Genomic DNA, 27,592 nt, shown 5'->3' with positions numbered 1-27,592 from the left:
TCTACCGCCTGCCTTGCAAGCGCAAGGACCCGAGTTTGATCCCCGGTACCAAAAGAAAAAAAAAAAAAAAAGAAAAGAAATTGAACCCAAGACCCTAGCACTGAGCTACATCCCCAGTCACTTTTATTATTTTGAGGCAGGGTCTCCTTACATTGCTAAGTTGCCCAGGCTGGGCTCAAACTTGCAATCCAGCCTCTCAGAATGCTGTGATTACAGGTGTCCACCACCATCCCTGGCTTCGGGTATTTCTTTTTTTTGGTACCAGGGATTGAACTCAGGACCTTGCGCTTGTGAGGCAGGCAATGGAACCACTGAGCTAAATCCCCGGTTGGGTATTTCCTTATAGCAATGCGAAGTGACTAATGTGCTGTCATTGTTGTTATGCATAACGATTTTTACCGACCTCAGCTTCCCCAGTATATCAGGTTCCTCGTCCTCAATGGCACACACACTGATTGGTCTCTGGCTGGCAGCTTCTCTCTCAAACTCCCATGAGCCTCTGCTCTCACAGGTCAAGTTCTATACTTGGCTATGATCCCTTGAATTTATTCCCTAACCTGCTTATATCCTCAGTACTTGTCACTGGTGTCATGGGATTTAATGAAAACTTATAGGAACTGATGAATTACAGATTGAAAAAGAAAGATGCCTATCAGGGCTGGGGATTTAGCTCAGTGATTCCGCCGCCTGCCTTGCAAGCACAAGGTCCCAAGTTCTATCCCCAGTACCAAAAAAAAAAAAAGATGTCTATCAAAATCGAGTTGAACAGAAAAGATTCAATATAAAAGGAAGCCACTAAAAAAGTTGATGTCAGATTAGGTATAGGCAGGATAACTGGAGTAGTTACGAGGGGAGAAAGGATGCAAATCTGGAATGATTCTGCACTCATGCTTGCTTCCAAGTATCTTTAAGTTCCTGGTGTACTTTCTATAAACAGGCAATGGTCAATCACACATGATGTAATGTGGGTGCGGTTCAGGCAGAAAGGTAAATCTCATCAGTATCCTCATCCATCAAAACGTTGGTAAACAAATACACACAGTATTCTGGCAGAGAGTGGTGGTCATCTTAGCACTCAGGAGGCTGAGGCAAGGAGATCACTGAAAGTTTAAAGCCAGCCGGGGCTACGTAGCAAGATCCTGTCTCAAAAATGGAGACAAACCAAAGTCACATTGCCAGTAACAAGGGACTCTTTGACTCTACATCCATCTGATGCCAAAGTCCATATTTTACCCTCTCTCAAGTGATCCCTGAGCTGGACAGCTCACCCCTCAGAGCACAGCTGGAGCCCCAGATGTTGGCCCTGGCTCCTGTGCCACCCACCCCCAGCTCCCTGGCTTCCTACCTTAGGTCCTGGACGTCCTGGGTATCCTGGGAGACCGGGCACACCAAGATTGCCCTGCAGGGAGATTACAGGACAAAGGTCAGACATGGCAACCCAGAGGTCAGAGGGGAAAGGTCAGGATGGCTGTGGCCCCACAGTGAGAATCAGAGAAACTGGGCTCAAGTCCTGGTTCCTGTTTGTGTGGAGGGCGAGTCCTTGGGAAGGTTATTCAACAATCACAAACTCAATTTCCTAGTACAGCCTCTAATTCCAGCACTCTGGGAGGCTGAGGCAGGACGATGACGGATTTGAGCCCAGCCTGGGCAATTTAGTGACTTAGGAAGACCCTGTCTCAAAATTTAAAAAAAAAATTTAAAAAGGGTTGGTGATACAGCTCAGTACAAAGGACTTAAGTTCATTCCCCAGTACTAATCAAGCAAGCAAGCAAAAAAGCTCAGTGCTTGTGTTGGCTGTAGAAATAAAAATAAGATTATGTGCCTGGGATGGCTCTGTAGCGCTGAACCGAGGGACGAAGAGAGAAGATAAGGGTGATGTCCACCTCCTGTGGTAGGGGACCCAGGGCCATGAGGGGCTGGGGTGTGGCCCTGGGTTCCATCCTGGCACCACAAAAAGGGAGGACAGGGGCCAAGGCAGGGAGCACCCTGACCTCGGGGAGGGGTGACCACAGTTGACTCACCTTCTCCCCAGCTGTGCCCAGGGGCCCCTCCTCGCCCGCCAGCCCCTCCGGCCCCTTCAGCCCCTCAGGACCCTCCTCTCCTCGGGGGCCAGGGGGTCCTGGTTGTCCCTGGAGTGGAAGAGAGCCTCATTGTCAGCCTCTGTCCCTCTGCTCCCTCAAGAGCCCCAGCTCACCCCCTCGCTGGTTGCCCCGTAACCCCAGGCCCACCCTGCACCCCTCTCCCGCAGCCTGTCTTACCCAATCGCCTTTGGGGCCCACGTCGCCCTTGAAGCCAGGGAAGCCGTCCTCTCCCTGGGCAGGAGAGAAGAAAGAGGTGGAGGTCAGGGAAGGGGATGCAGCCAGGACACCGTTAAGGGGCTCCCTCCCCTCTGAGAAACCCCCTTCTCTCTCACCCTCTCTCCTTTTTCTCCTTGGAGGCCTCGATTGCCTGAGGTACCCTGAAAAATAAAATTTTGAAAAGCTCTCAGTCGCTGCATGTGGTGGCCCATGCTTGTCATCCCAGCACTCAGGAGGCTGAGGCAGGAGGATCGCTGCAAGTTTGAGGCCAGCTTGGACTACAGAGTGAGACTCTGGCTCAAAAAATAAAAAAATAAAAATAAAAAGCTCTCAGTCTCTTTCCCTGCTTGACAAGTGTTCCAAGTTTGGTCCCCAGTCTGAAACAACCAGACCCATCTCAAGAGGACAGTGGACCACAGTGCGGGGCAGGGTCAGATGCAGAGGAAATAATCCGTCCCCAGAGCTGCCAGTGCCCACCCAACTCGCCCTCTGTCCCTGGCTGTATCCCAGGATGCTGTTCTTGGGGTATCCAGGGAAGGCCAACCTTCCCTGTCATCGATGTCCTAGGGACACCATGTCCACCATTGCTCTGGCAGGAGGAGGAGGACAATTTTCCAAATTGTGACTGCATTTCCAAGGCAGAGGAATGTCCCCCACTGTGCTGCTCACAAGAGGACTCTTCTCTGCGACACAGGCTCAGCAAGGCTACAGTGTAACCAAGCTCAACAGCCACAATGTAACTATGTGTTTGGGAACAGCTACAATGTAATTAGATTCCACTACAACTATGCTCTTCCCTCCTAAGACTCCAGGGAAGGCTTGAGACCATGTACCAAACCCTAGATATGTTACGGTTTTTGTTTAGGGTTAGGGTTCGGGTTTTTGTTTGCAGTACTGGGCATTGAACACGAGGCCTTCACATGGAGCTACATTTTTTAATTTTTTACTTTGAGACAGGCTCTCACTAAGTCATTAAGTTATCCAGGCTGGGCTCAAATGTGTGACCCTCCTGCCTTGGCCTCCCAGAGTGCTGGGAACAGGCATTCCCCACAACATCTGGCTCCTACATACACCATGGTTTTTCCTCTATTTACATACCTGTGATGGTTTGATTTACAAATTAGGTGGCGAGAATAACAACTAATAATAAAACAGAACAATTATAACAATACAGTGTTCAAAAAGTTACATGAATGTAGCCTCTCTCTCCCTCCCTCCAACCCTATCTCTCCACCCAAACATCTTATGGTACTTTCACCTTTTCCTCTAAAGGAAGCATTTTACAGCTTCTCTTTGGAATATTCTCATTGCTAGCATTGGTACTTTTGCACTCAGGGGCCATGATTGTTCTGTTTGCTTGGTTTTGTTTTTTTGAGACAGGGTTTCACTATGTAGCCCAGGCTGGCTTCGAACTCACAACAATCCTCCTGCCTCAGCCTCCCAAGTACTGGTACCACAGGCAGGCACCACCACACCTGGCTCCCCTTCCAGAAGTTTCTGGCAGAGCTGGTTTCCTGACCACCCCACTGCAGGCTCCCAGTGTCACCTACCTTCACGCCCCGGGGTCCAGGGTAGCCTGGAGGCCCTGCCGAGCCTGGTGGTCCCTGACAGGAAGACAAGGTTGATGTCACCCTGCTCTGTCCCTTCTTGTCCCCAGGGTACCTGGCACTACCCTCCCCTGCCTCCCGGCCCTGTCTCCAGCCCTTCTTTCTCCCCTACTGGCCTCCCCCTGTCACTCACCTGGGCCCCTTTCTCTCCTGTGGGACCCTCCTGGCCTGGGTGACCCTGAAGAAGAAATAGGTGAAGTCACCAGTGACCAAACTTTGTCCACCAAATCCCCAAGCTGAGCCACCCCTTCTCTTCCGCACCCTAGTTCTCACCAGAGGGCCATCAGCTCCTGGGGAACCTGGGATGCCTGGGTTTCCGGGGGGACCCTAAAAGAAGATGGTCAGGGAAAAGGGGTCTCAGAGCCCTCGGGTTCCACCAGGAACAGGATGGCTCTGCCCAGACAAACAGCTGTCTCAAGGTCAGGAAATCTGCCTGTCTCAGCCTCTCTCTTGACTTGCTGTCTGTCCCCAGGGAATTCTCTTGCCCTCTCTGGGCCACAAAAATCCCACGTTCTGAACACCAGAGAGAAGGGATATAAAACAGTGTGAGAGGTCTGGGGTGCAGCTCAGTGGCAGAGCACTTGCTGAGCACGTGCACGGTCCTGGGTTCCATCCCCAGCACCACATACACACAAACACAAAAGAACAACCAGTATGAGAGGCCTGTGGCAAGGGGGGGGGGCTTCCGAGCTATACCCCTTTCTTTAAAAGTGCCTCCTACGCCAGGCATGGTGGCACACGCCTGTCATCCCAGCACTCGGGAGGCTGAGGCAGGTGGATTGAAAGTTGGAGCCCAACCTGGGCAACTTAGTGACCTAGCAAGACCCTGTCTCAAAATAAAATAGGGCCAGGGATTTAGCTCAGTGGTTCCACAGCCTGCCTCGAAAGTGCAAGGTCCTGAGTTTGATTCCCGGTACCAAAAATAAATAAATAAATAAAAATGAAACAAGCGTGCCCCAAAAGTCTCATGTGTCCAGAGGTGGGGCTTTATGAAGGTGTTGGATCTCAAGAAGCCTAGTTAGAGCAAGTCTCTCTCTGGTCCCTGCCCCTTCCTCTCCAGCTCTGTCTCTTTCTCTGGCTCCCAGCCACCACAAGATGAGCAGCTTTCTCTGCTAGGCCTTTCCACTACCATCTTTCTGCCTTGGAGCCCACTGACCATGGACTGAGCCCTCTGAAACTGTGAGCTAAATTCAACCTCTCCTCTTTTTAGTTTTCCTCATCAGGGATTTTTTCCTAGCACTAAAAAGCTGTGACAAACACAGATGGCTTTGGGTAAAGATCTAAGATCACAGGAAACTGGGGCCAGACATGGTGACACAGCAGCACACGACTGTGTTGAAATCGCAGCTGGCAAGGATGAGGACAAACGGGGACACATGCAGGAAGGAGCTCATCTGCCAGGGGACAGGGTGCAGGTGTCCGGGGTGACAGAGCCTCCCGCCCGTGGTGGCAGAAATCTGTCTGTGAAAGCCTCCCGGGGCCCCTCTCCATCCTGACAATGTCCCCTTTATAATCTGGCCCTGGTGGGCTTCCATTTGCTGTAACCAACCCTCCCCTAAAAGAGTCACTTTGTCACTCTGGACTGGCTTAGCAAGCGTGGCAATTGATGACCAGCCAGGGTCCTGGCACGAAGCTTTTCCTGGTGACACAGTGGGAAGGGAGAGGACAAGGAAGGTGGCAATGGATGCCAGCGTGGCTTACCTTCACCCCCGGGTTGCCGATGGGTCCCTGGGGGCCAGGAATTCCCTGGGGACCGAAAAAAAGAAGGTGGGGAGGGAGGAGAGAGAGACTGTGAGCACCAGGGCAGGCGGACAGGGAGAGGTTGAGGGCTAATGTTACCCCTACTGTCAGAAAGACAGCTCAAACCTGGGCCCCGTGGTTTCCCTGCTGTCCGGGTGGCCCTGGATCTCCAGGCGGACCCTGCAGAGAAAGTGGGGGATCAGTGGAGCTGGAAGAGGTCACGGTGTGGAGGGCCAGAAGTGCTCATGTAGCCAGGTGGGGTGATGCATGCCTGTCATCCCAGCACGCGGGAGGCTGAGGCAGGAGGATCCCACGTTGCAGCTCAGCCTGGGCAACTTAGTGACTTAGTGAGACCCTGTCTCAAATTTTAAAATAACAAAAGAGGGGCCGGGGATTTAGCTCAGTGGTTCTGCTGCCTGCCTTGCAAGCGCAAGGTCCCGAGTTCGATCCCCAGTACCAAAAAAAACCCCATAACTGACAGTCACAGACTCAGAGTATGGGAAGCACCCGGCATAAGACAGAGCACACGTACCACATTGCCTTTGGCACCAGGAGCTCCATCACTTCCGGTGACACCCTGGGGAAGACAGGAGGTGACATTAGCATGGGACACACCAGGATCCCAGGATGAGACAGCCAGAGGTACAAGCAGAAAGGTGGGTAGAGATGCTGGACAACAGGGGTGGACACACAGAGGAGGAGAAAGGGGTGGGTGGGGATGAGGACAGCAAGTGACATCCTCACCGGGCGTCCCAAGGGGCCAGGGGAGCCTCGGGGGCCAATCAGACCTCGAGGGCCCTGCAGGGAAGGAGACGTATTATCCTGATGTCACCTCTGTGCGGTCCTGGGAGTCCTGGGACCCTGCCCGGGCACAGGGTTGGGGTCTCCATACTCACCGGCTCCCCAGCCTGGCCAGTGGGCCCCGGTGGCCCCTCTACTCCCTGCAGGAAAATGGCATTACTTGGGGGGGTCCCGTCCCTTAAGGAGCCCTGCCCTCAGCCAGGCAGCTCCTTCTGGGGGACCTGAGTTCTGGTGACATCTCAGGGATCTTGCAGATGGGGTGCAGGGATTCTACTCCTATTCTGAACTCACAGCCCCAAGTCTGATCTGGAACCCAATCTTTTACTTTGGGTTCAATTTTTTGTTTCCGCTACTGGGGATTGAACCCAGGACCTTCACACTGAGCTCCATCCCAAACCCTATTTTTATTTTTTAGCTCAAAACACCATCTCTCGGGCTGGGGATTTAGCTCAGTGGTTTCGTCGCCTGCTGCACAAGCGCGAGGACCCGAGTTCGATCCCCAGTACCAAAAAACCAACAAAAACCCACCATTTCGCTAAGTGGCCCAGTTGAGATTTAGACTGGAGATCCACCTGCCTCAGCCTCCCTCAGTGCTGGGATAATGGGCACGTGCCGCCGCTACACTCAGTTTAAAACTTTCCTCCGGAGGCCCAGGACTTCAGGACCTACCCTTAGCCGCAGGGCTCTCCTCCTTACCGACTGTCACCCCCAAACGTCCCTCCCCCGCACTTACTTTGCGGCCATCCTCTCCCGGGGGGCCTGGTTGGCCCACGAGGCCAAAGTCACCCTGGAGGAGGGGACAGAAGGGAGGTCAGCATGGAGATGGGACACGAGGGGGGACCAGATGCCAGGACGGAGAGGGAAGGGGACACGGCAGGGCCTGGGACGAGGGGGCCACACTCACCCTCTGTCCCCTCTCTCCGGGCACCCCCGGGAGGCCGTCAAAGCCCCGGTCGCCCTGTCCAGAGAGAAACCATCAGGGCCTGAGCCCCGCCCCTTTCCCGGCCCACCCCCGCCCCGCCCGTCACCCACCTTGGGCCCTGTGTCTCCCGGCATGCCCCGCGCCCCATCTGCTCCGGAGCGGCCCTGGAGGACAGAGACGGAGTCAGGGATAAAACTCCCCGGGGACTCAGGGACCTCGCCAAGGCGCGCATCACCATTCGCCTCCCAAACACATCTCGACACCCCGCCCCCCCCACCTTTCACACCGAGCCACGCCCCCAGGGCTTTTTATTTTTTAAATAAACTTTATTTTATTTTATCCCATTTCCCCCCTTTTATTTTTAATTTTGAGATAGAATCTCAAGAAGCTGCCAGGCGTGGTAGCGCACACCGGTCATCCCAGCATTTGGGAGGCTGGGGCAGGAGGATCACTGTGAGCTTGAGGCCAGCCTGGGCCTCATAGTGAGACCCTGTCTCAAAAACCCGAACAAGGGGGCCGGGGATTTGGCTCAGTGGTTGCGCTGCCTGCCTTGCAAGCGGGAAGTCCCGAGTTCGATCCCCAGTACCAAAAAAAAAAAAAATGAACAAGGGCAGGGGTTGTAGCTCAGTGGCACCGCGCCTGCCTCACAAGCGCAAGGTCCTGAGTTTGATCCCTGGTACTGCAAACAAACAAAGAAATCTCACTAAGTGACCCAACCTGGCCTCAAACTTGTGATCCTCCTGCCTCAGCCTACTGAGTAGCTGGGATGACAGGTGTGCGCCACTGCCCCGGCCAGGCTTCTCTTTCACACCCGCTGTGTTCTGCTCGGAAAGCCCTTCTTTGCCTGCTACCCAGTTATAGTCAGATCTCGGGCCGGACATTGCTTTAGCTCAAAGGCCCCGAGATCTGAACACAACATGTCTCGATTCTTTCCTCATCTCCTTCCTTCCTCTCTGTTCCCTCCCTCTCTCGCTTCCCTCCCTTTGGCAAAAGTTCTATCTCCCCGTTTGCTATCATCTTTTATTTTGCTCTTTGACTTATTTCTACTTTGAGTTTCTCATCTAAGAGAAGCTGTGTGATATTGATATTGTGTGATATTGTGTGTCCAATTTCTTTCATTTAACATTACGCTCTCAAGGTGCACCCATTTTCCGACTAATGCCTCAAGTTTATCCTTCTTCATGGCAGAGTAGTACTCCATGGTGTGTAAACACCACACTTTGTTAGCCACTCCTCTGCTGATGGACACACAGGCCACTTGCAGGCTTTACCTAGCATGAGTTGTGCTGCTACAAACACTGGTATGCATGTGTCACTGTGAGATGATGCCTCTAAATTGTCTTGGGGACCTAGGAACTACTCACCCGCTTGCCCTCTCTGCCAGGGGGCCCAGGAGGTCCCTGCAGCCCTCGGGGACCCTGGAAGACAAGGCACAGGAGAAAGGAAGGAAGGTTAAAAAGGAGGAAACTGCTTCCTGAGCCAGGCCACATTGCAGGGGCACCCCAAGCCCTGCCACCCCCATCCCAGCCCCCTCTCTCTCACCTGTGGCCCTGTTTCCCCTGGTTCGCCTTTCAGTCCTGGGTATCCTGGGAGACCCTTGGGGAGGAGGAAGAGGGAGGATGCGGTCAGGGGTGACCCTCGGTCATGGGGTGCTCCCTCCACTATGCAGGCTCCCTACTCACCACAGGCCCTGGGCGTCCTGTGAACCCCACTGGGCCAGGGGGGCCTTTCATGGACAGCTGGAGAGAAAAAGGAACAGGACTTCGGGTCTCTGCCACTGGGCTCCATCCCCAGCCCTTTGTGTTATTTTTTTATACTGAGCCAAGATTCAAACTTACGATCCTCCTGCCTCACCCTCATCTGATACTGGGATTATGGGCATGCACCGCACAAAGGCTATGTGCTGGACACTCGAGCTCTTGTTAATGGGGTGTGCAGGAGCAGCCTTTGGAGGTGATTAGGGTTCCTGTGGTTGTGAGAGTGGATCCCACACTGCACTAGCCCAGGAAGAAGAAGCCACGAGCCAGTGTGCCGAGCCCAGTGTGCCGTTACAGCGACAGAAAGCCAAGCTCGCTGGGGCCAGACCCCTCCCCGAGCCCCAGCCTCCTCACTCCTCACCTGTCCCCTCCCATGGCCACGTCCCTGCCCTCACCTGGGTCTGCTGCAGCACAGCCTGGGCCTGGGCCTGCTGGAAGGACACTGGGGGCCCCTTCATGGAGCCGCCTGCGAACTGGAACTGGGGGCGACAGCGGTGAGGGAGAGGGAGCCTGGGACAGGGCCCCCCACAGCCCACGGCCCCCCACTGCCACACCGAGCTCCTCACCGGCATCATGATCACTGTGCCCGGGGGACCCCGGACTCCATCCATGCCGGGGATTCCTGGGAGGCCAGCGGGGCCCTGAGGGAGGGGAGAGAGGGAGAGGGAGGGCCGGAGAGCTCGAGTAAGTGGTGGGGACAGGGAGGGGAGAGGGAGAAGAAAAAAGAAGGGGGGAAAGGAGAGGAGAAGAGAGGAGGCAAGGGAGAGGGACACAGAAGAAAGACGGACACACCGTGTGAGCAGGGCACCAGCCCCCTAGGGACAGAAGAGGAGCGGTGACATTGCCGACAGGTGGGAGACACAGAGGAGGGGCTGGCCCAGCCCCTCAGCCCCCGTCCCGACTCCCACTCCCCATGTGGCCCGAACCCCTGCCAAGGGAACCCCAGGGAGTCTCTTACCGGTGGACCACGGTCCCCGGGGAATCCCGGGGGCCCAGAGGGGCCTGAGGGACCAGCTACCCCCTGTTGGGGATGGAGAAACAGCAGTCACAGGAAACCCAAAGGTTCAAGCCAGGCCACTTCCAGCCCACCTTGGCCCCTGACCGCTACACCCACCTCTGAGCCCCCCAGGACCCCCTGCTATACACAGACCCCATTGCCCCAACCCTACACCCCAACTCTTATTTTGACTCAATCTGTGAGTGTCAAAGGGCTTCCATGGGATCAGGAAACATGAAACCCCAACTCCCCAGCCCAGGGGCTCAAAGACACCCCAACGAGAAAAGAAAGACAGGAAGAGGGGACTGACAGCTGGGCGTGGTGGTGCACGCCTGTCATCCCACCACCGGGGAGACTGAGGCAGGAGGATCGCCACGAGTTGGAGGCCAGCCTGGGCTGTAGAGCGAGATCCTGTCTCAAACACCAAGGAGAGAGGACTGAGGCCCATACTCACCTGGGGTCCTGGGGCTCCTGGAGGTCCCTCAAATTTCTGCCCCTGTAGGGAAACAGGAGTGTGACCCCTGCTCCAGAGAGGCTCCGGGCCCTCACAGTCCCTGTCCCCTCACCTGTTCAATGACAGCAGGTTCACCCTTTGCTCCCTTCTCTCCCCTCTCTCCGGCACCCTAGGGGAAGAAGACGGAGAGAAAAATAAGAGCAGATTCTCAGCGGCCCAACTGGCACCCCCACGGGGTGCGCCCACACTGCACCCCTTCCTGTCTTTCCTTTAGCCATGGGGAAGCTCTGTCTCCAGCGTCACCCAACCCTGACACTGGCACAGCAAGGTGAAGGGCAGGACCAAGGCTGTCAATCAGGATCTGCCTCTCGCTGCAGGGTGTTGGAAATTTACTCAACCACTATGGCTGGTTACAGGGAACTGCTCTCTGGACAGCCCCCAGGTGATCCATGAGTGTCTGTGTCCCACAGGAAGAGGAGTGAGTTAAAGTAGAGCTTAGCAAGCTGGGCGTAGTGGTGCACGCCTGTCATCCCAGCACTGATCTTAGCCTTAAAAGGAGCCAGAGCCTTGTGAATCTCGAGAACAGAGTGTCATAGACTTTGTTTACAGGTCATAGCTCTCAGTTTTATGTGTACCAGAACAAGGAGTTACAGCTACAGGGGAGCAGCGGGGAGCGGGGCGGGGGGGTGCCCAAGGCTGGGAGAACTTGTTTTCGTTTAAGTCCTGCTTCAGAACTACATAGCAAGATCCTGTCTCAAAAAACCAAAATCAAGGGCCGTGGACTTAGCTCAGTGGTTCTGGCGCCTGTCTCACAAGCACAAGGTCCCGAGTTCAATCCCTGGGACCAAAAAACCCAAAATCAAAACAAAACAAAACCAGAGCTTGGCACAGAATAAGCACTCAGAGTTCATTATAATTCTTTACCTCCTCCTCTGTCCCATATGGAGGCTGGGAGCCAGGTCCCCTTCTCTGCCTTTCTTTCTTTCTTTCTTTCTTTCTTTCTTTCTTTCTTTCTTTCCAATACTGGGGATCGAACTCAAGGCCTTCACACCAAGCTACACTCCCAGTTTCTTATTTTGAGACAAGGTCTCACGAAGTCACTCAGGCTGAAACTGAACTTTCGATCCTCCTGCCTCAGCCTCCCACAGTGCTGGGAGGACCGGCACTTGTCACCACGCTGGGCTTGTGTTCTTCTTCTCCCTAAAGATACCACCTCTCTGCTGGGAGTCCTGTCTCCCTGAGGGCCAGACGCGCCCACCCGTCGCCAGCTGGACTTCTCCATTTGGATGTCAAACAGGGTTGCAAACTCATGACATCCCAGCTGCTTTCCTTGACTGTCCTTGGTGGCCTCTGAAGAAGCCGAGAGGACCGATTGTACTCATGGTCCCACCTTGTACTAACTTCTCTCCACCTGAAGCCACAAAACCGAAACAGTGAAGCTCAACTCCGTGCAACCCTCTCCCCTCTCGCGTACGCAGCAGGCTTCCCTGAGGCCTCTCTGGCTCCCCCTACTGTCCACATTGAGAGTTACGGGTCAAAGAAAGTTCCAACTCAGGGTGGCTTCTCATCCAGCCTAGACTGAAAGTCAAATAAGCATCACCCAGCCGACCGCACAGCCGCCCCGCAGCACTCGCTAAATCTCTGGCAAGTGCATTGGGCTTGAGGCAAGATAAACAGAGCCTAGAGAGAGAATGTCAAGCCAGGCCCAGTGGCTGTCATCCCAGCACTCTGGGTGGGTGAGGCAGGAGGATCCCAAGTTCAAACCCAGCCTGGGCAACTTAGCCATTTAGTGAGACCTCATCACAAAGAATAAAAAAAGAGCTGGGGGCCGGGGATTTAGCTCAGTGGTTCCGCCACCTGCCTCAAGAGTGCAAGGTCCTGAGTTCGATCCCCGGCACCAAAACAAAAGAGCTGAGGATGTCCCAGCCTTGCACCATCTCCAGCCCCCCAGACTCACAGGGAAGATCTGGAACTCAGTCTGAAAAGGCTGTTCTGCTGCCCGGAATTTTGGGCCCATGGTGGAGCCCCTTCCTTCTTCCTCCTCTCCGGCTGCCTCCACGTCTGGGGTTCTGAGCTGGGTTCCACCTTCAGGCTCCAGTTCCCCCTGAGACATTGAGACAGTCAAAATTTGTCCTTCCTGTCCACCACCACTGCCCCCCAGGGCCTTCTCCTTCCAATACCACCCACTTCCTCCCGACCTCTAGGACGGTGACGTTGTGGCCAAGGGTGACAGCAGAGGTGAGGACCACAGGCGTGGGAGTCGCAGGAGAGTTTGGAACAGGTGACTCGGGCTGGGGGACGTCAGTGGCAGCCTGGAGCGGGCGTGGGGGATGAATCAGGTCTGGGACAGGCCGATTGGGCAAAAAGGAGGCAAAGAGGAGCCTGAGCCCCAGGCTAGGGACCAGGCCGAGGATTCCAAAAACATGGAAGCCAGTGGAGGTTTAGGGTGGCTGCACCAAGGTTGGCCAGCAGGGGGAGCTGTTCTGCACGGAGGAGGAGCGGGGCCGGGCTGGGCCCCTGGGGCCTGCAAGGCTCAACCAGTTAGGCTCCGGAGCCTGGCGGTCAAGGTCAAGATCCAGCACCCGAGGCCAGACTTCTGGAAGCCTATCCCACAGGCCTCTCTCAAGGCAGAGTTCAGCGGCCAGGAGGCCAAGACGCAAACGCAGTCAGCTCCTCTGGCCTAGACAGCTGCGAAGGAACTGGGTCAGAGCAGAGAGGGGAGGAAGGCGGGGCCAGGTGAGGGGCGGGGCTGAGGGCGGGGCTGGGAGGACCAAGCTGCTCCTGGTATCCGCGTTTCCGACCAGAAAGACCTGGAACTGAGATCTAGTGCACCCAGCAACCTGTCCAAACCAGGGCCCCCAACCGATGACCCACCTCAAGGACCCCTTACCCAGTGACCACCAGCTAAGGACCCCACAGCAAACAACCCCAGCGACTCCCCGGAAGTGATTAACAATTCCCATCAATGGCCTCAACCACGTTCTTTTCCATCCAGCGACCTTCCCAGTTATTGACCCCAAACAGTGACATCCCCAACAGTGAGCATTCATTGGTGACTCAGGAGGACCAGGGGCCCCCTGATCAATTACTTCTCCAATCAGAGACCTTCCCACGGTGAGTATCCGCAAGTACCCCAAATAATGCTCCCAAACGAGGACCACCAGAGAATAATTCCACTAACCAGCGACTGGGCTCCTGACTAGCAACCCTTGGGGACCTCCAAACTAACAGCCCTTCCCCTGAACCCCTGAAAATCACTCCTCCAACTGGTGACCCCAGTCAGTGACCCCACTATGCATTGTAATGGTTCACCCACCAACAACTCTCCCAACTAAGGACCCACAACCATGAGCCCTAAACTGGAGACAGCAAATGTACCTTTCACAGTGACTCCCAATTAGAAACACCTCAAATATTGACCTCAATTAACATCTCCCTCAGTGATTCCCCCTACAATGGAGGCCCAATAATATCCCCAACTTGTGACTCCCCTGGGGAATAAACCTCATGAAAACCCAATCAAGGAACCCCAAACAATAACACCCTTTGATAATCAGGTGTGCTCATCTGAGGGTGACATCTCTTTCGAGCCCCCCAGGACCAGAAGTTGGAGGACAGACATGGAGTCTCCCGTAAGACAAAGCCAGCCTCCCACTCCTATATTCTGAGAGATGGCAGAACTCGAGGATCGGAGGCCGAGAACTGAGACTGTGGATGGGGGTCAGAGAGCTACGGAGTCAAGAGCAGAAGCCAGAGGTTGCTGGTTCCTTACCTGGCTCTCTGGGGACCCAGGAGGGGGACTGGGACTCAGGTTTTCCTTGTTCTTCTTCTTCCTGCCTTTCCCCTTTCGACCCTGCCCTTTTTTCTTTCCTTTTCCCTTGCCCTTTCGTCGAGGAGGAGGGGTCTCTGGGTCACCCTGGGGGTGCTGGGAAGAAGGAGCCAGTCAGGTCTAGGGCATCCCCCTTCCCCTACCCTGGGCTGGCACAGGTGACTGGTTGTCACTCACCCCTGTGGCCGTGGGACCTGGGCTGTCACAGCCAGGCAGGTACTGGTCACAGGCCTGGAAGGCGGCCTGAGGGTCTGGGCTGATCAGCAGCTCCTGGACATCTCCCTGGAGAGAGCAGGGACAGGGGAGGGGACCCCAGGCTGAGTCTGACCCCAGCCCCCTCCTGCCAGGTCCCTGCCTGGCTCCTGGCAGGGAGCCTTGGTTTTTCTCCACCCCGAGCACCCTAAGAACCAGGAAGCGGTGGCCCGGTCACATCTACCCCTAAAATTCAGAGAAGGACGGATCTTTTCAGGCTCTCTCACTGGAGCAGCCACACACAACACCAACCTCTGTCTCACCCACGCAGCCTCGTGTCAAGTGGCCTTCGAGGCCCGGGGCCTCAGGAGGGGGACAGGAGAGACACGGGCCCTGGCCCCATGGAGGTGCCGCACCTCACTACTATCCACAGCACGGCCACCAGCGACAGTCACCACACCACACACACATTCATCACCCAGCCACACAACACTGCCTTTGTGGCCTTCAGGGTCTGGGCTCCACGACGCAACTACAGCACCCACTGATTCAAGCTGTGGACAAAACAGCCCACCCTCTGCCTCAGTTTACCCCCCACTCCTACCTCAAAAGTCTCCTCTTCGATATCCTGGGTCCCCAGCACAGTGAGGCCAGAGGTGCTGATGGACCAAGGTCCTCGGCTGAACACAGGAGGCTGAGCCTCACAGTCAGCCACCAGTGTCACCATGTCACCATCTACACTGACGGCCAGGCGATGCCACCTGCCAAGAGATGGCCTCAGTGTGCGTATTTCTCGGTCGCCCCTTGGGGGACCCATGTCCACTCCTCCTATGCCACTCACCTGCCATCCGCCAGGTTGGCCTGCTGGGGAAGGGGACTGAAGGTGTGGCCGAGGAGCCCCGGCGTGGGCCCTAGCGCCAGGCCCAGCTGCCGGGTGCCCTTCTCGTCATAGACAGAGAGGAGGACAGACTGGTTGGCCACCTGGGCCCGTAGAGTGACCAGCACCGAGAAGTTCACGGGAAAGTGCCCATCTGGGGGGACAGAGGCCATGGGCCAGCTCAGGTGGCCCAGGGGTGACCCACATGCCCTCCACAGAGACACCCTGCCCCTGCCACCCACACTCACCAGGAAAGAGCTCCCTCGTGGGGACACTGGGTGTGCTGGCCTTGCCCACTCTGAATGCCCGGTCACCCTCGGGAGCCCGCTGGGGGCACAAGCCAGGCCCCTGGGGGACCCCCGCCTGGCCCCCACGCACACCCAGGACCTTGAGGACATCCACAGGGTCCCCTGCAGAGAGAAGCAGGATGGGGAGGGACGGCAGTGAGAAGAAGCCAGGACTCCATGGTCGTGGCGTGGGTTCGGGGCCCCTGTCCTCCCCCCGAGGGTTTATGGGTCAGGAAGAAGGCACCGGCCTGGGACAGGCACCCGCACCTCACCACCCCACAGATGTTCCGGCCATTTAGTCTGTTGGCTCCTGCTGGGGTTTTTTCCCCCTTGGTTTTTGGTGAGAAAAAAATCTGACCTAGTTCTAGGATGAATCATTGCTTCCTGGCTGGAGCCCCAGAGCTGAACTTCTCCCCTCTCCCTGACTCCTCCGCAAGGGCTCCCTGGGGCCCCTTCCCAGCCTGAGCCCCTTCCAGGGGAAACCCATGTGGAAAGGGAGGTCCTGGGTGCTGCTCCCCACATCCGCCTCTGGACCTCCAGTTTCCATGAACCTCTCCCTCCGACCACTGCCTCTTCCAGCTCCTCTTTTAGCACCGGTTTTTAATTTTGATTACTCCGGGCAGTACACGATGATTGCATTCCTCGTGGGGAGTTGGTCCATGTACACAACACATCTGAATTCCTCTTTTATCCCTTCCTCCCTCCATCTATTGACCCCCTTCCCTTTTGGAAAATATCTATCTCCCTATTTCCTCTTCTCTTTTCTTTTGCCCTTTATTAGAACTTAGGTTTTTCATATAAGAGAAACGATGTGAAATTTCAGCTTGCATGGCTGATTTATTTCACTTAACGCTGTGGTCTCAAGGTGCACCGATTTTGCTACCTATGACTGAAGCGATCCTTCTTCATGGCAGAGTAGTACTCCCCGGGGGACAAATGCCACACTTTGTTTATCCATTCATCTGCTGGTGGACACTGTCCTTTGGCCATAACCCATGACCTCTTCCCCCTCTTATCTTCTCCTTCTGATGACCCCTGACCTCCTCTCTGTCTCTCCCAGCCTCCTCCATGTGACCCCTGGACCCCCCTTGTTCCCCCTCTCCCTGACCTCCTCTTTCAGATCCCCACTCTCTGATAACCTTGGCCTACCCCCTCCAACTCTCTCCCTCTTTCCTCTCCATGAACCAAGGACCCAGCCTGGCCCAACCCAGACCCAATCCAGGCCCACGTCCCAGCCCCACCCCTGGCAGCCTGGCCAGTGTTAAGCGGAACCACATGGCTCCGCTCCCCTCCCTCACCGGCCGGCCGCCCCACTGACCCCCTGACCCAGCCTCTTGGCGAGAGCCGGCTTCCCCGGAATCTGCCATGACCTCACCCCTGGGGTGGCTCTGAGGACCTCACCCCTGGGAACCAGAGGAGGCCGGACTTGGGGGGAGCAGCTTGGAGGAAGCCCTTCTGCCAACTCCACAGAGCCCCCTTCCAGCCCCAGCACCTCCAGCATCTTCCTCTTTTCTCTGCTCTCTTCCCTCCTGATCTTTGGACGGCTTGGTCCAGCCCTCAATCAATCAATCAACCAACCAATCAATCAGTTGATCTCATCAGCTGCCTGTCTCCTGGTATTTGGTTGTTTTCCCATCCCCGGCTCTCTGCACATCTGGGTGTAGATGCCCCTCCCTCTCCCTCACCCTCTCTCCTACCCGTCTCTAATTGCCTGTTCTGTGTCTGTGTCTTCATAGTCATTAAGAGCATTTGGGTTACAGCCCCTGGGGCCGAGATCCAGGCTCTCAGGCCCCACTGACCACAAGGCCATTCCCCATGGAACATTCATCCCAGCTGTCCCCTCTCCGGGCCAGTCCCAGGGGAGAACTAATGTCCATAGTGATGGCCACACCCAGATTGCCCTCCCCAGCCTGGACCCCAGCCTCCCCAAGTGAGAAGGGGTCTCTCCCAGCCAAAGCCCTTCCTGGCATCCGACCCAGAGGACTCCAGCTTCAGTGTGCGTCCCTTCTGAAGTGACCTTTCAGAAACTGACTGCCCTTTCTTCCCAAGGCTGGCCTGGTGACAAGGACACACACAAGAAGCATTGAGCCCTGGCCACAGGACGGGAGGCAGGGGTCTGTCAGGGACCCGGCCCGCGCTCCCCCCCACACCCCCTCTTCCCTGTGCTGGTCAAGGCCGGGGAGACAGCGAGAGATGTGGGGAGACCTCTCAGGTGTCCAGGAGGGTGTAGGTGTGAGGGAGTGTGTGTGTGTGTGTGTGTGTGTGAGAGAGAGAGAGAGAGAGAGAGACAGACAGACAGACAGACTGGGTGAGTGTGGGGGACTGAGTGGGCCAGGGAATGGCCAGGCAAGTCATTTTTGTTTTTGTTTTTTGGTTTTCTTTTTCTGTTTTCTTGAGACAGGCTCTCGCTACGTAGTTTGGGCTGGCCTTGAACTCACTAAGCAGCCCAGGCTGGCCTCAAGCATACAGCAATCCTCCTACCTGAGCCTCCAGACAAGCATTTCATGAGATGTCAATGTGTGCAGACATCTGCCCGCGATGGCGGGATTAGGGGCCATCGTGTGCCACTTCCTGCATGTCCCAGCCTGGAGCTGATCACCCTGTTGGTCATACGAGTTAGTCTGGGGCTGGAAAAGCTCAGACATGTGACAGGGAATGTGGTTCTCCACACGGAAACTTCTGCCACACAGCTTCTGGGACAGTGTGACCAAGCCGGCCAGTGGGCGAGTGGTCGTGTTGACCACAGGAAAGCATGTCTGAAGATCTGAAAGCGTGGGAGGCTGACAGCAGCCGCGGGGTGCTGCCGGGGTACCTAGGCGTGGCCACTGTGTTTGAATTCCTACTGGGGTGGGGGGGCTGCTCTTCTGAGACCGGAGGATCAGGAGTGTGGGAACGGAGTACAGGCCAATCCGGGAGGACCCAGGCGGCCTAGCCTGGGGTTCCCCAGGTCAAAGAAGCCCTGATCATTCCCCACTTCAGGACCTACAGCCTCCCCCCAACTCCTGGGGAGCCCCCCACCCCAAACCCTACGGGGCGTGGCCGGGCGCCTAGCCAGATGCGCACAGCTGGGCATGCGTCAGCGCTGAGTCACCCGTCCCGCGGCCCCCGGGACCCCTGGGGGGCCCCTGAGAAATTCCTCGGGAAACACACCCCAGGCTTGCGCAGCTGGGGTGGGGAGCAGCTTGCGTGCACCCCGCCGCCCCCGGCCCGCTCCGCCCCACCGCGCCCTCCCGAGGCGCTGTCCGTGGTGCTGATCGGCTCTGGGGAGCGCTGAGGGGCGGGGCGAGGTGGGGGAGGGGAGGGTGGGTGAAGCAGGGGAGGGGCCCAAAGGGAGCTGTGGGCCCCAGTTTATCTCCCACACTCACCCCTGCTCACCAGCAAGCTTAGAATCAGTCACTCATATCTTCTCGGGCCGTACTTTACACCCCAAAATCACAACTACAGTCCTCATAGGGTCACTCAGAAATGCACACAATCACTATCTTTTTTTTTTTTTTGGTACCGGGGATCAAACTCGGGGCCTTGCGCTTGCGAGACAGGCGGCAGAACCACTGAGCTAAATCCCCGGCCCGTCTCTTTTGTTTCTGGAGACAGGGTCTCACTATGTAGTTCACGCTGACTTTGAACTCATTATATGGCCCTGGTTGAACTCATTATACAGCCCTATAGAACTCGTGGTGATCCTCCTGCCTCAGCCTCCCGAGCGCTGGGACGACAGGCATGCATCACGACACCTAGCTACAATCACATCTGCAACACATGTGCACACATGTGCACACAGAAACGAGGTCCTTCTCACAACCATCCCCAGGGGCTGGGGGTGTAGCTCAGTGATAGAGCCGCTTGCTTACCATAGTTGGGTTCAAATCCCAACATTAGAAAAAAAAAATAAAGTTGCATAGCTCTCAATGAGGCTTGTGAGGCCTAAGCAGCCCAGTTGAAAGTTTATTCCTTTTGCTTGTTTGGTTTGGTTTTTTGAGACAGGATTGTTGGGATGACAGGCGTGCACCACTGCTGTCGGCTTGGCAGTTCATCGTATAAAAGCTCAGCTCCAGACACGGTGCGCACATCTCAGACACACCTTCCGGGCCCACCCGGGTCTGCGTCCTCACATCCACGCACACACTCGATGCCGCTCTTTCAGCTGCACGAGCCAGCACCCCTGCCAAATTACCCTCCTTTTCATGCACCTGCCAGGAAACAGTCCGGTTTCCCAGGACCCCCGCCCCCGTCATGCCCACAAACTGGCCAGAGTGGGACAGAGTCCCCACAGCATGCACGGCCCATTGCACACACCCCATTCCCTACGCTACCCCGTCTCTGGGGTCCCACAGGGTCCTGTACCCCGAGGCCTGTGCCCTCCCTCCCGGCTCACCGGCCTGCGTGGCGGGCAGAAGCTGCAGGGCGGCCAGGAGCAGGCAGAGGCCGGCCCGCGGCTGGCGCAGGCCCGGGCGGCTCCTCATCCCGGGGAGGCCGGTCTGCTACGAGGGCGCCCGCACAGGATGGTTGTGGGGCTCGGCGACTCCCGGGCTCGGCGCAGCGCTGGTGGCGGCCGGCTGCAGTGGGGATCAGCAGAAAGTAACTGAGCTCCCGCCCCGGCCGCGCCCTGAGCTGCAGCCCGGCCGGGCGGGGCCGGGGGGGGGGGAGCACTGACAGCTGGAGGGGAAGTTGGGAGAGTTGCGCCGCACGCTGATTGGCCGGCGGGGGCGGAGCCTGCGCCAGGACCTGGGCAGTTCTCACCCTACCCGTCCGAGAGGGGTTTCCCCACCCTGCCCTAGACTCGGGGTCCCGGCCTCACCCCAAACCCGTTTCTCTTAGCAGGCCCTGAGAGGAGACTTACTCAGCTTCATTTAATCCTTCAGCCTCCTTAGTGCTTGGTGGCACACGGCTGTCATCCCAGGACTTTGGAGGCCGAGGCAGGAAGATCACCTTGATTGTTTTGTTTTGGTTTTTTGTTTTTGTTTTTGTTTTTTTGGTACTAGGGATCGAACTTGGGACCTGGCCCTTGCAAGGCAGGGGCCAGAACCACTGAGCTAAATCCCCGGCCCAGGAGGATTGCCTTGAGTTCAAGGCCAGCTGGGTCTACATAGGGAGGCCCTGTCTCAAAATACCAAAACCCAAAACATAACAAAACAAAACAAAAAATGCCTTCAGCCTCCATCTGGGGGCTGAGATCCGGGGAAGGAACAGCTTTATACCAAATCCTTTCAACTTCTCAAAAGGGAGGTCCCCAGCCTCACCCCTCATCCACCTGCCTTGCCCCCTGTTCCTTAGCCCAAGTCTTCATCCCCCTTAAGACCTCACCCCAGGTCCTCAAATTGGGTTTTTAGCCTCATCCTAAACCTTCACCTCTCTGCCCAAGTTGGGTGTCCTGTGTACCACTCCCAAATTTTGATCACAGATTCCAAAACAGTTTCTTTTCTTGTTTTGTTTGTTTGTTTGAGACAGAGTCTCCCCATGTAGTTCAAACTGGACTTGAACTCACAGTGATCCTCCTGCCTCAGCCTCCCAAGTGCAGGGATGACAGATGTGTGCCACCATGCCCAGTCTTTCTTCCAAATTCTTAATCCTCAGATAAAGGATCCCACCTGTGTCGATAGCCCTTAACTCTCTCACTCCGGGGTACACTAGCCCCAACCCTAAATCTTCATCCCTTCCCATCAAATAGAGAAGTGAATTTCTACTGCTCTTGGGGTGAAGCCGAGGCTCCCCAGTGTGAAGGCCCCTGGGGTCAGGAACTGCTCCTGCACCACTGGACGAGCACAGACAGGCAGGTGAGAGGGCGGAGCTGAGGGTGTGTCCGGCCCTGAGCTGCCCTCCTCCCAGCCTCCCTGCCTAGACAAAGCATCCCTGTGTCCTCTGAGAGGAGGGGTGGAGCCCATCTGGCCTGAGGACAATGGGGGTCCTGCAGAGGGGGAGGAGTGAGCATGCCCCAAGCATCCCAACCCCCCTTCCTAAGGATGGGGAGCCCAGACTTCCCCAACCCAGAGTCTCTGCAAGTTCTCCCTGTGGTCTTACTGTCTCAGCAATCCTCCTGCCTCAGCCTCCAGAGTACTGGGATGGCAGGCATGTGCCACCACGCCTGGCTAAAAGTTTGGGGTGTTTTTTTTGGTACTGGGGATCGAACTCAGGTCCTTGCGCTTGCGCAGCAGGCAGCGAAACCACTGAGCTAAATCCCCGGCCCCAATTCAGTCTTTTTTTTTTTTTTGGTATGGGGAAGTTTGGGTTTTTTCTTTGGTTTCATGTTCTGCAGTGCTGGATGCATGCATGCTGAATGATCCCTTGAGATGCAGCCCACCCTCCAAGAAGAAATGCTTGACCACTGAAGAAGGTGGGGTGTAAGGGCTTAAGGGCTTCTCCTCAGTCCCCTCTTCAGATCCAACCCCAGGGTCCTGGCTCCCTACAGCAGATAGGGGGAGGGAGCAGAGGAGGGAGAGGAGGAGCCCAGGAGGGATGGGGTGGTGACTGGCACCAGGACAGGATCAACATGGCCTCCTCGCCCCGGACCGTGCTGATCTCGGGCTGTTCCTCTGGCCTCGGCCTGGAGCTCGCTGTGCAGCTGGCTTGGGACCCCAGGAAGCGCTACCAGGGTAAAGCCACCGGAGATGGCGGGGAGGGGCCAGCACACCTGCCAGCTGCCTTGTGGGCTGGGGAGGACCCAGGAACCCTGGAGGTAGCGCCCTTTCCACTTCTCCCCCTAGGAGTCAAATATTTCTTCAGCAAATGCTGGGTGCAGGCTCTGCTCTGGGTGCTGGAGACACAGCTGCGAAAAAAAGAAAGGAAAATCTCAGGACTGGGGGCCTAGCTCAGGGGTAGATTGCTTGCCCAGCATGTGTGAGGAGGGCCCAGGCTCAGTGGAAAATCAAAATCCCTGAGCTAGCCATGATGGCCCACACCTGTGAGCCCAGCACTGTGGGGCCTGAGACAAGAGGCTCCCTACAAGTCTGAGGCCAACCTGGGTTGATTTTTAGAAGCACTGATGGAGGAAGATTTCTCCTAGGTTTGAAATCGGTATCCCAAGGGCGGAATATCGCCCACGGACACTCCTGCTGCCTCCAGGCCCCAGATTACTGCTCCAGATAAGCCTCTTACTTGGGCTCTGACCTTAGGGCTTATAGGAACCTCTAGGTTTGTTCTTAAACCCTGGAGTAGATTGCTGCAAACTGCACCCCCATGGGAACCCCTGACCCAGAGCAGCCTCAGTGGAAATGGGCAAAGGGTTGTTACTGAACAGGAGGCTGCTGGGACAAGGGCAGTGCCCCAGTTGGCAGGATCAGTTCTCTAGCCCTCTGCCCACAGCTGAGTGTGAAAACCTCAACCCCAGCATGCAGAGTTGTATCCCATTTTTGGGCAGATGGGTGCATAAAACTGCTAAAGTAGACCAAGTCAGGAGCATGGCCATGAGGTAGAGGCCAGCCTGGACTACATATTGAGACTGTGTCTCAAAAAAAAAACTACCGAAAAAAACTTAAATAGTAATTTGGATTTTTTTTGGTTGTTTATTGTTTTGCTTTAATTTTTTTTTTCTGCAGTACTGGAGGTTGAACCCAGAGCCTTCCCAGGAAGTTACATCCCCAGGCCTTTTTTTAAAACTTAATTTTGTAACAGGGTCTTGCTAAGTCACCCAGGTAGGGTTGGAACTTGAGGTCTTCCTGCCTCAGCCTCCCAGAGTGGCTAGGATTAGAGGGGTGCACCATTACACCAGGTTTGCCTCATTTTAGAAATGAGGAAATTGATACACAGAGATCCTCACACAGGGTCACCAGCTGGAAAGTGGCAGAGCTGGGATTTGAACTGGGGAGACTGAGAAACTGGGCCCACTCCTGTCACCATAACCCCCAGTACATATGAGTGATTGTGGGCACACAAACGTAGAGATGTGCACACGTATAGATGGTGTGTACACTGACGCTGTGCATAAAGTATACATGGGGGGGCAGTGGCACACGCCTGTAATCCCAGCACTAAAGAGGCTGAAGCAGGAAGATCACAGTGAGTTTAAGGACAGCCTGGGCTACATAGTGAGCTCAAGACCAGCCTGAACTTCATGGTGAGACCCCGTTTCAAAAAATAAAATAAAATAGAAATAAATTTTAAAACCATACAGGGGAAAGGAATCTCATGTCTACCCCAGTTCTGCTTCTGTTTCCAGTGGTGGCCACTATGAGGGACCTGGGAAAAAAGGAGATGCTGGAGGTGGCTGCAGGAGAGACCCTGGGGAAGACACTCACTGTGGCCCAGCTGGACGTGTGTGATGATGCGTCTGTGGCCCAGTGTCTGAGCCACATCGAGGGCGGGGATGTGGATGTGCTGGGTGAGACTATAGCCCTGGGGTCCCCCACCCTCTCATGGGTCCACGTCTAGAGCCTAAGGTGGTGAGGCCTGAGCATCAGCCTCCAACCTCCCCAGCCACCTCTGCCCCTGGCCAACAGGGTAGACCAGTTGTCCAGAGGATAAGGTAGACCAGTTGGCTCACTGAGGGTGACAGGGTTAATGGAAGAGATTTCTCACATACACAGAAAACCATATGCAGTAAGGAAATTGCTTTGGTGAGTCACTTGGGGGAGAGCAGGATGAAGTGGCAAGCCAGACTCCCTAAGCAGCTTCTGAGGAGGGTGAGTGTCACAGGGTTGATGCAATTTGGGGTCAGGGGTGAATTGCTCACGCATTACGGGGGGTGGGGGCAGGGGCGGCACTGCTTCTAGAGGTCTGTCCTTCCTTCAGGGCTGGGTATTCCTCTAACAAATGTTAAACTCTGTTAAAGCACCATCAAGGCTCTACTCGTAGCTAGGTGTGGTGGTGCACGCCTGTGGTCCCAGCACTCGGATGGCTGAGGCAGGAGGATCACCAGGAGTTTGAGGCCTGCTGGGGCTACATAGTGAGGTCAAGGCTGGCTTGAATTACCTAGCAAGATCCTGTCTCAAAAAACCAAATCAAATCCTCCATATGTGTTCCCAAGACACCCAGGACTTGAGTAGAGTTATTGGAGAGATGACAGTAGAAAGTCTGGGGGACTCCATAATAACATTCATCACCCCTTAATGAATAATGCTGGCATGGGCCTGGTGGGGCCCCTGGAGGGGCTCAGCATCACCACCATGCAGAGCGTCTTTGACACCAACTTCTTCGGGGCTGTGCGTCTCGTCAAAGCAGTGCTTCCAGGCATGAAGAGGAGGAGAAAGGGCCACATCGTGGTGGTTAGCAGTGTCATGGGACTGCAAGGTGAGGCCCGGGGACCCACCACTAGAGATTCCCCCATGTCTGACCCTCCCCAGGGTGTCTGGATGGCAAATTGATCTGGGCTCCTTTGCCAGGTGAGCCTGGAGAACTCTGTTAAGATGGACTCTGAAGCTCAGACAAGAAAAGCTCTGGGGTAGATTAACTATGCCTGCTGTGGTATGAGAGTAGGTGGTGGTGGTCTGTGTGCCATCAACAAACAACCACACACCAGGATCAACCTCATTTCTGGACATCCCCAAAACACTCTCCCCACCAAATCCCAGAGAACCATCAGAACTTCTCCTGAAACTCCTTCTTCCCAGACATCCCCCAGACACAGCCCCCCTGAGATGTCTGGATTTAGGACCTGAGGCTCAGCAGGAAATAGACCAATGATAGATTCGTTATGTCTGATAGCAAGCTATACTGGGGCCACTATTTGCCATCCATGCTCCTGGATCTTTCCTCCTTGACATCTCCCCCCCCAAAAAATCCTCTTCCCTGCTGTCCATGCAGGTGTCATGTTTAACGATGTCTATGCAGCCTCCAAGTTTGCTCTGGAGGGGTTCTTTGAGAGCCTGGCCATCCAGCTGCTTCAGTTCAACATCTTGTGAGTTGGACACTTGGGCAGAGAGAGGACACAAGGGATGGTGATGGGGAAGTTGAGATAAGGGAGCCAGGCCATCGTGGTGGTGCACACCTATCATTCCTGCCCTCAGAGGAGGCTGAGGCAAGACTGTCACTCTTCAAGATCAAGGTCAGCCTGGGCTATATAGTGAGTTCAAGGCCAGGCTGGAATACATAGGGACACCAGGTCTCAAAAAAGTAGTGGGGGTAGAAGCGAGTGGTGGGGTAAATTGAGGCAATGGATTGGGGTACCAGCCCTGGCCCCCATCCCCAGCATCTCCCTGGTGGAGCCAGGCCCGGTGGCCACTGACTTCGAGGGGAAGCTGCTGGCTCAGGTGTCCAAGGCTGAGTTCCCGGGCACTGACCCTGAGACCCTGGGCTACTTCCGAGACCTCTACCTCCCAGTCTCTTCTCAGCTCTCCTGCTCCGTGGGACAGAGCCCAAAGGATGTGGCAAAGGTGAGAGACCTGGACCCGGGGCTCAGGGACGCTGGGGGTGGGGGATTTCTGAGGTCCCAGCACTCAGGACTCCATCACACAGGCCATTGTCAAGATCATCAGTGCCACCCAGCCACCCCTACGCAGACAGACCAACACCCGCTACGTCCCACTGATGGTGCTCAAAGACCTGGACCCCTCTGGTCGCCTGTACGTGCGAATTGCCCACCATCTGCTCTTCCGCTGGCCTCGAATCCTGCACTTCAGCCTTCACTGCCTGGCCTGTGGCTGCCACCCAAACCGAGTGTGGCCTCGATGATCAGAGCCTCACTGGATCCTCCCCAGCCTTGAACAGCACTGGGGATGAAACTCAGGCCCTTCACACTGAACCACATCCCCGGACATTTTTGTATTTTTTGAGACAGAGTCCTGCTAAGTCACAAAGTTGCCCAAGCTGGGCTGGAACTTGAGATCCTACTCCCAGAGTGCTGAGATAACAGGCATGGGCTTCCACACCCTGCTAGCCAGGCACTCTTTGGTCCACACTCAACTCAACGAGCCATAGGGACTCTTGCTCCTTCATTCATAAATTCATTCAACAGCCCATTCATTCATAAAGTCATTCCGCCGATTCTGCTCACCTGTTCCGTACTTGGCATTCCTGAAATCTCAGCCCTTCTGTGGTCAGGGCTGCAGCAGAGAGAGGGACCCTGAGCAGGAAGCCAGAGCCGGTCGGGGAAGGCCCAGGGCGGACTTCCTGGAGGAAGGGGCTTTGTCTCCAATCTCAAAGAAGACAGACAAATTCTACTTCATCCAACCGCAGGACCTCACAGCCTGAGCCAGGAATGCAGGGATGATGGACACTCAGCTCCCCACATCACACCCAGAGTGGACCCAGGGGTCAAAAGTTTCCTGGTCAGGGCCGAGGATTTAGCTCAGTGATTCTACCTCCTGCCTCGCAAACGCAAGGACCCGAGTTCGATCCCCGGTACCAAAAAAAAAAAAAAGTTTCCTGGTCACAAACCAGAGAGCAAGATGTGCTGCACACCAGCAATGCATATCCATTGTTCCAGGAAATACGAGTGGTAGTAATGATAAATACATAATAAAATGGAATCTCTCCTCCTCCTTCTTCTCCTCCTACGTGTGTGTGTGTGTATGGTTCTGGGACTGAACCTAGGGCCTTCGCAATGAGCTCCATCCCCAGCCCTTTTAAAATTTTTTATTTTGAGACAGGGTCTCACTAAGTTCCTAAGTTGCCTAGATTGGACTCAAATTTGCCATCCTCCTGCTTCAGCCTTCCCGAGTGCTGGGATGACAGGTGTGCTCCACCACACCCAGTTTGCCAATATAATTTTGACATTATATTTCTGAATGTGTGGACACAGGGCCCCAGATGCAGAGGGCTGACTACAGGAAATTAGATTAGTGGCAGTGGTGGCAAAACCCTGTGAATTTTCTTAAAACCCTCAGAAATGGGTGCTCTAAGATGGCAAATGATGTGGTGAAAATTAATGATGAATTATAGCTTCATAAAAATTCAATTTTT

General features: G+C 55.5%; 2 protein-coding genes across 7 annotated transcripts in view; one reads left to right on the top strand and one right to left on the bottom strand.

Annotated features, from left to right (window-relative positions):
• Col5a3 (collagen type V alpha 3 chain) overlaps positions 1-22,406 on the bottom strand; it is a 38,567-nt gene extending 16,161 nt beyond the window's left edge. Inside the window, exons 1-32 of one of the 4 annotated variants that reach the window (XM_021244992.2) lie at positions 22,389-22,406; positions 20,136-20,316; positions 15,722-15,883; positions 15,438-15,627; positions 15,201-15,357; positions 14,582-14,686; positions 14,348-14,500; positions 12,774-12,887; positions 12,533-12,679; positions 10,688-10,744; positions 10,576-10,617; positions 10,083-10,145; positions 9,691-9,765; positions 9,520-9,603; positions 9,050-9,106; positions 8,910-8,963; positions 8,732-8,785; positions 7,478-7,531; positions 7,350-7,403; positions 7,179-7,232; positions 6,541-6,585; positions 6,389-6,442; positions 6,177-6,221; positions 5,771-5,824; positions 5,606-5,650; positions 4,178-4,231; positions 4,038-4,082; positions 3,848-3,901; positions 2,414-2,458; positions 2,259-2,312; positions 2,022-2,129; positions 1,346-1,399 (exon numbers count right to left, since the gene is read on the bottom strand). In XM_021244992.2, the coding sequence (XP_021100651.2) occupies positions 1,346-1,399; positions 2,022-2,129; positions 2,259-2,312; positions 2,414-2,458; positions 3,848-3,901; positions 4,038-4,082; positions 4,178-4,231; positions 5,606-5,650; positions 5,771-5,824; positions 6,177-6,221; positions 6,389-6,442; positions 6,541-6,585; positions 7,179-7,232; positions 7,350-7,403; positions 7,478-7,531; positions 8,732-8,785; positions 8,910-8,963; positions 9,050-9,106; positions 9,520-9,603; positions 9,691-9,765; positions 10,083-10,145; positions 10,576-10,617; positions 10,688-10,744; positions 12,533-12,679; positions 12,774-12,887; positions 14,348-14,500; positions 14,582-14,686; positions 15,201-15,357; positions 15,438-15,627; positions 15,722-15,883; positions 20,136-20,223 (2,421 nt within the window). In that variant the 5' untranslated portion in view covers positions 20,224-20,316; positions 22,389-22,406. Of the gene's footprint in view, positions 1-1,345; positions 1,400-2,021; positions 2,130-2,258; positions 2,313-2,413; positions 2,459-3,847; positions 3,902-4,037; positions 4,083-4,177; positions 4,232-5,605; positions 5,651-5,770; positions 5,825-6,176; positions 6,222-6,388; positions 6,443-6,540; positions 6,586-7,178; positions 7,233-7,349; positions 7,404-7,477; positions 7,532-8,731; positions 8,786-8,909; positions 8,964-9,049; positions 9,107-9,519; positions 9,604-9,690; positions 9,766-10,082; positions 10,146-10,575; positions 10,618-10,687; positions 10,745-12,532; positions 12,680-12,773; positions 12,888-14,347; positions 14,501-14,581; positions 14,687-15,200; positions 15,358-15,437; positions 15,628-15,721; positions 15,884-20,135; positions 20,373-22,388 lie in introns of those variants that run through there. The other 3 variants (XR_002389594.2, XM_013065992.3, XM_013065994.3) reach the window with 3 other exon arrangements.
• On the top strand, positions 22,214-27,171 carry Rdh8 (retinol dehydrogenase 8). 3 transcript variants are annotated; one of them, XM_087201442.1, is made up of 7 exons: positions 22,273-22,350; positions 23,293-23,810; positions 23,913-24,074; positions 24,914-24,982; positions 25,496-25,589; positions 25,881-26,064; positions 26,147-27,171. In XM_087201442.1, the coding sequence occupies exons 3-7, from the start codon at positions 23,924-23,926 to the stop codon at positions 26,360-26,362; spliced, it is 714 nt and encodes a 237-aa protein (XP_087057568.1). In that variant the 5' UTR covers positions 22,273-22,350; positions 23,293-23,810; positions 23,913-23,923; the 3' UTR covers positions 26,363-27,171. The 3 variants fall into 3 exon arrangements, with proteins under 3 accessions (XP_087057566.1, XP_087057567.1, XP_087057568.1); XM_087201440.1 differs by lacking the exon at positions 23,293-23,810 and having other exon boundaries at positions 22,214-22,350; XM_087201441.1 differs by lacking the exon at positions 23,293-23,810 and having other exon boundaries at positions 22,225-22,350; positions 26,159-27,171.
• The last annotated feature ends 421 nt before the right edge of the window (positions 27,172-27,592 follow it).

The sequence above is a fragment of the Heterocephalus glaber genome, unplaced genomic scaffold (genome assembly GCF_053883595.1).
Source record: "Heterocephalus glaber isolate CG9 unplaced genomic scaffold, H.glaber_assembly_v1.0 deba00001760, whole genome shotgun sequence".
NCBI lineage: Eukaryota > Metazoa > Chordata > Mammalia > Rodentia > Bathyergidae > Heterocephalus > Heterocephalus glaber.
Note: the sequence above shows the minus strand (reverse complement) of the source record. Positions and strands in the feature narration are given on the sequence as shown.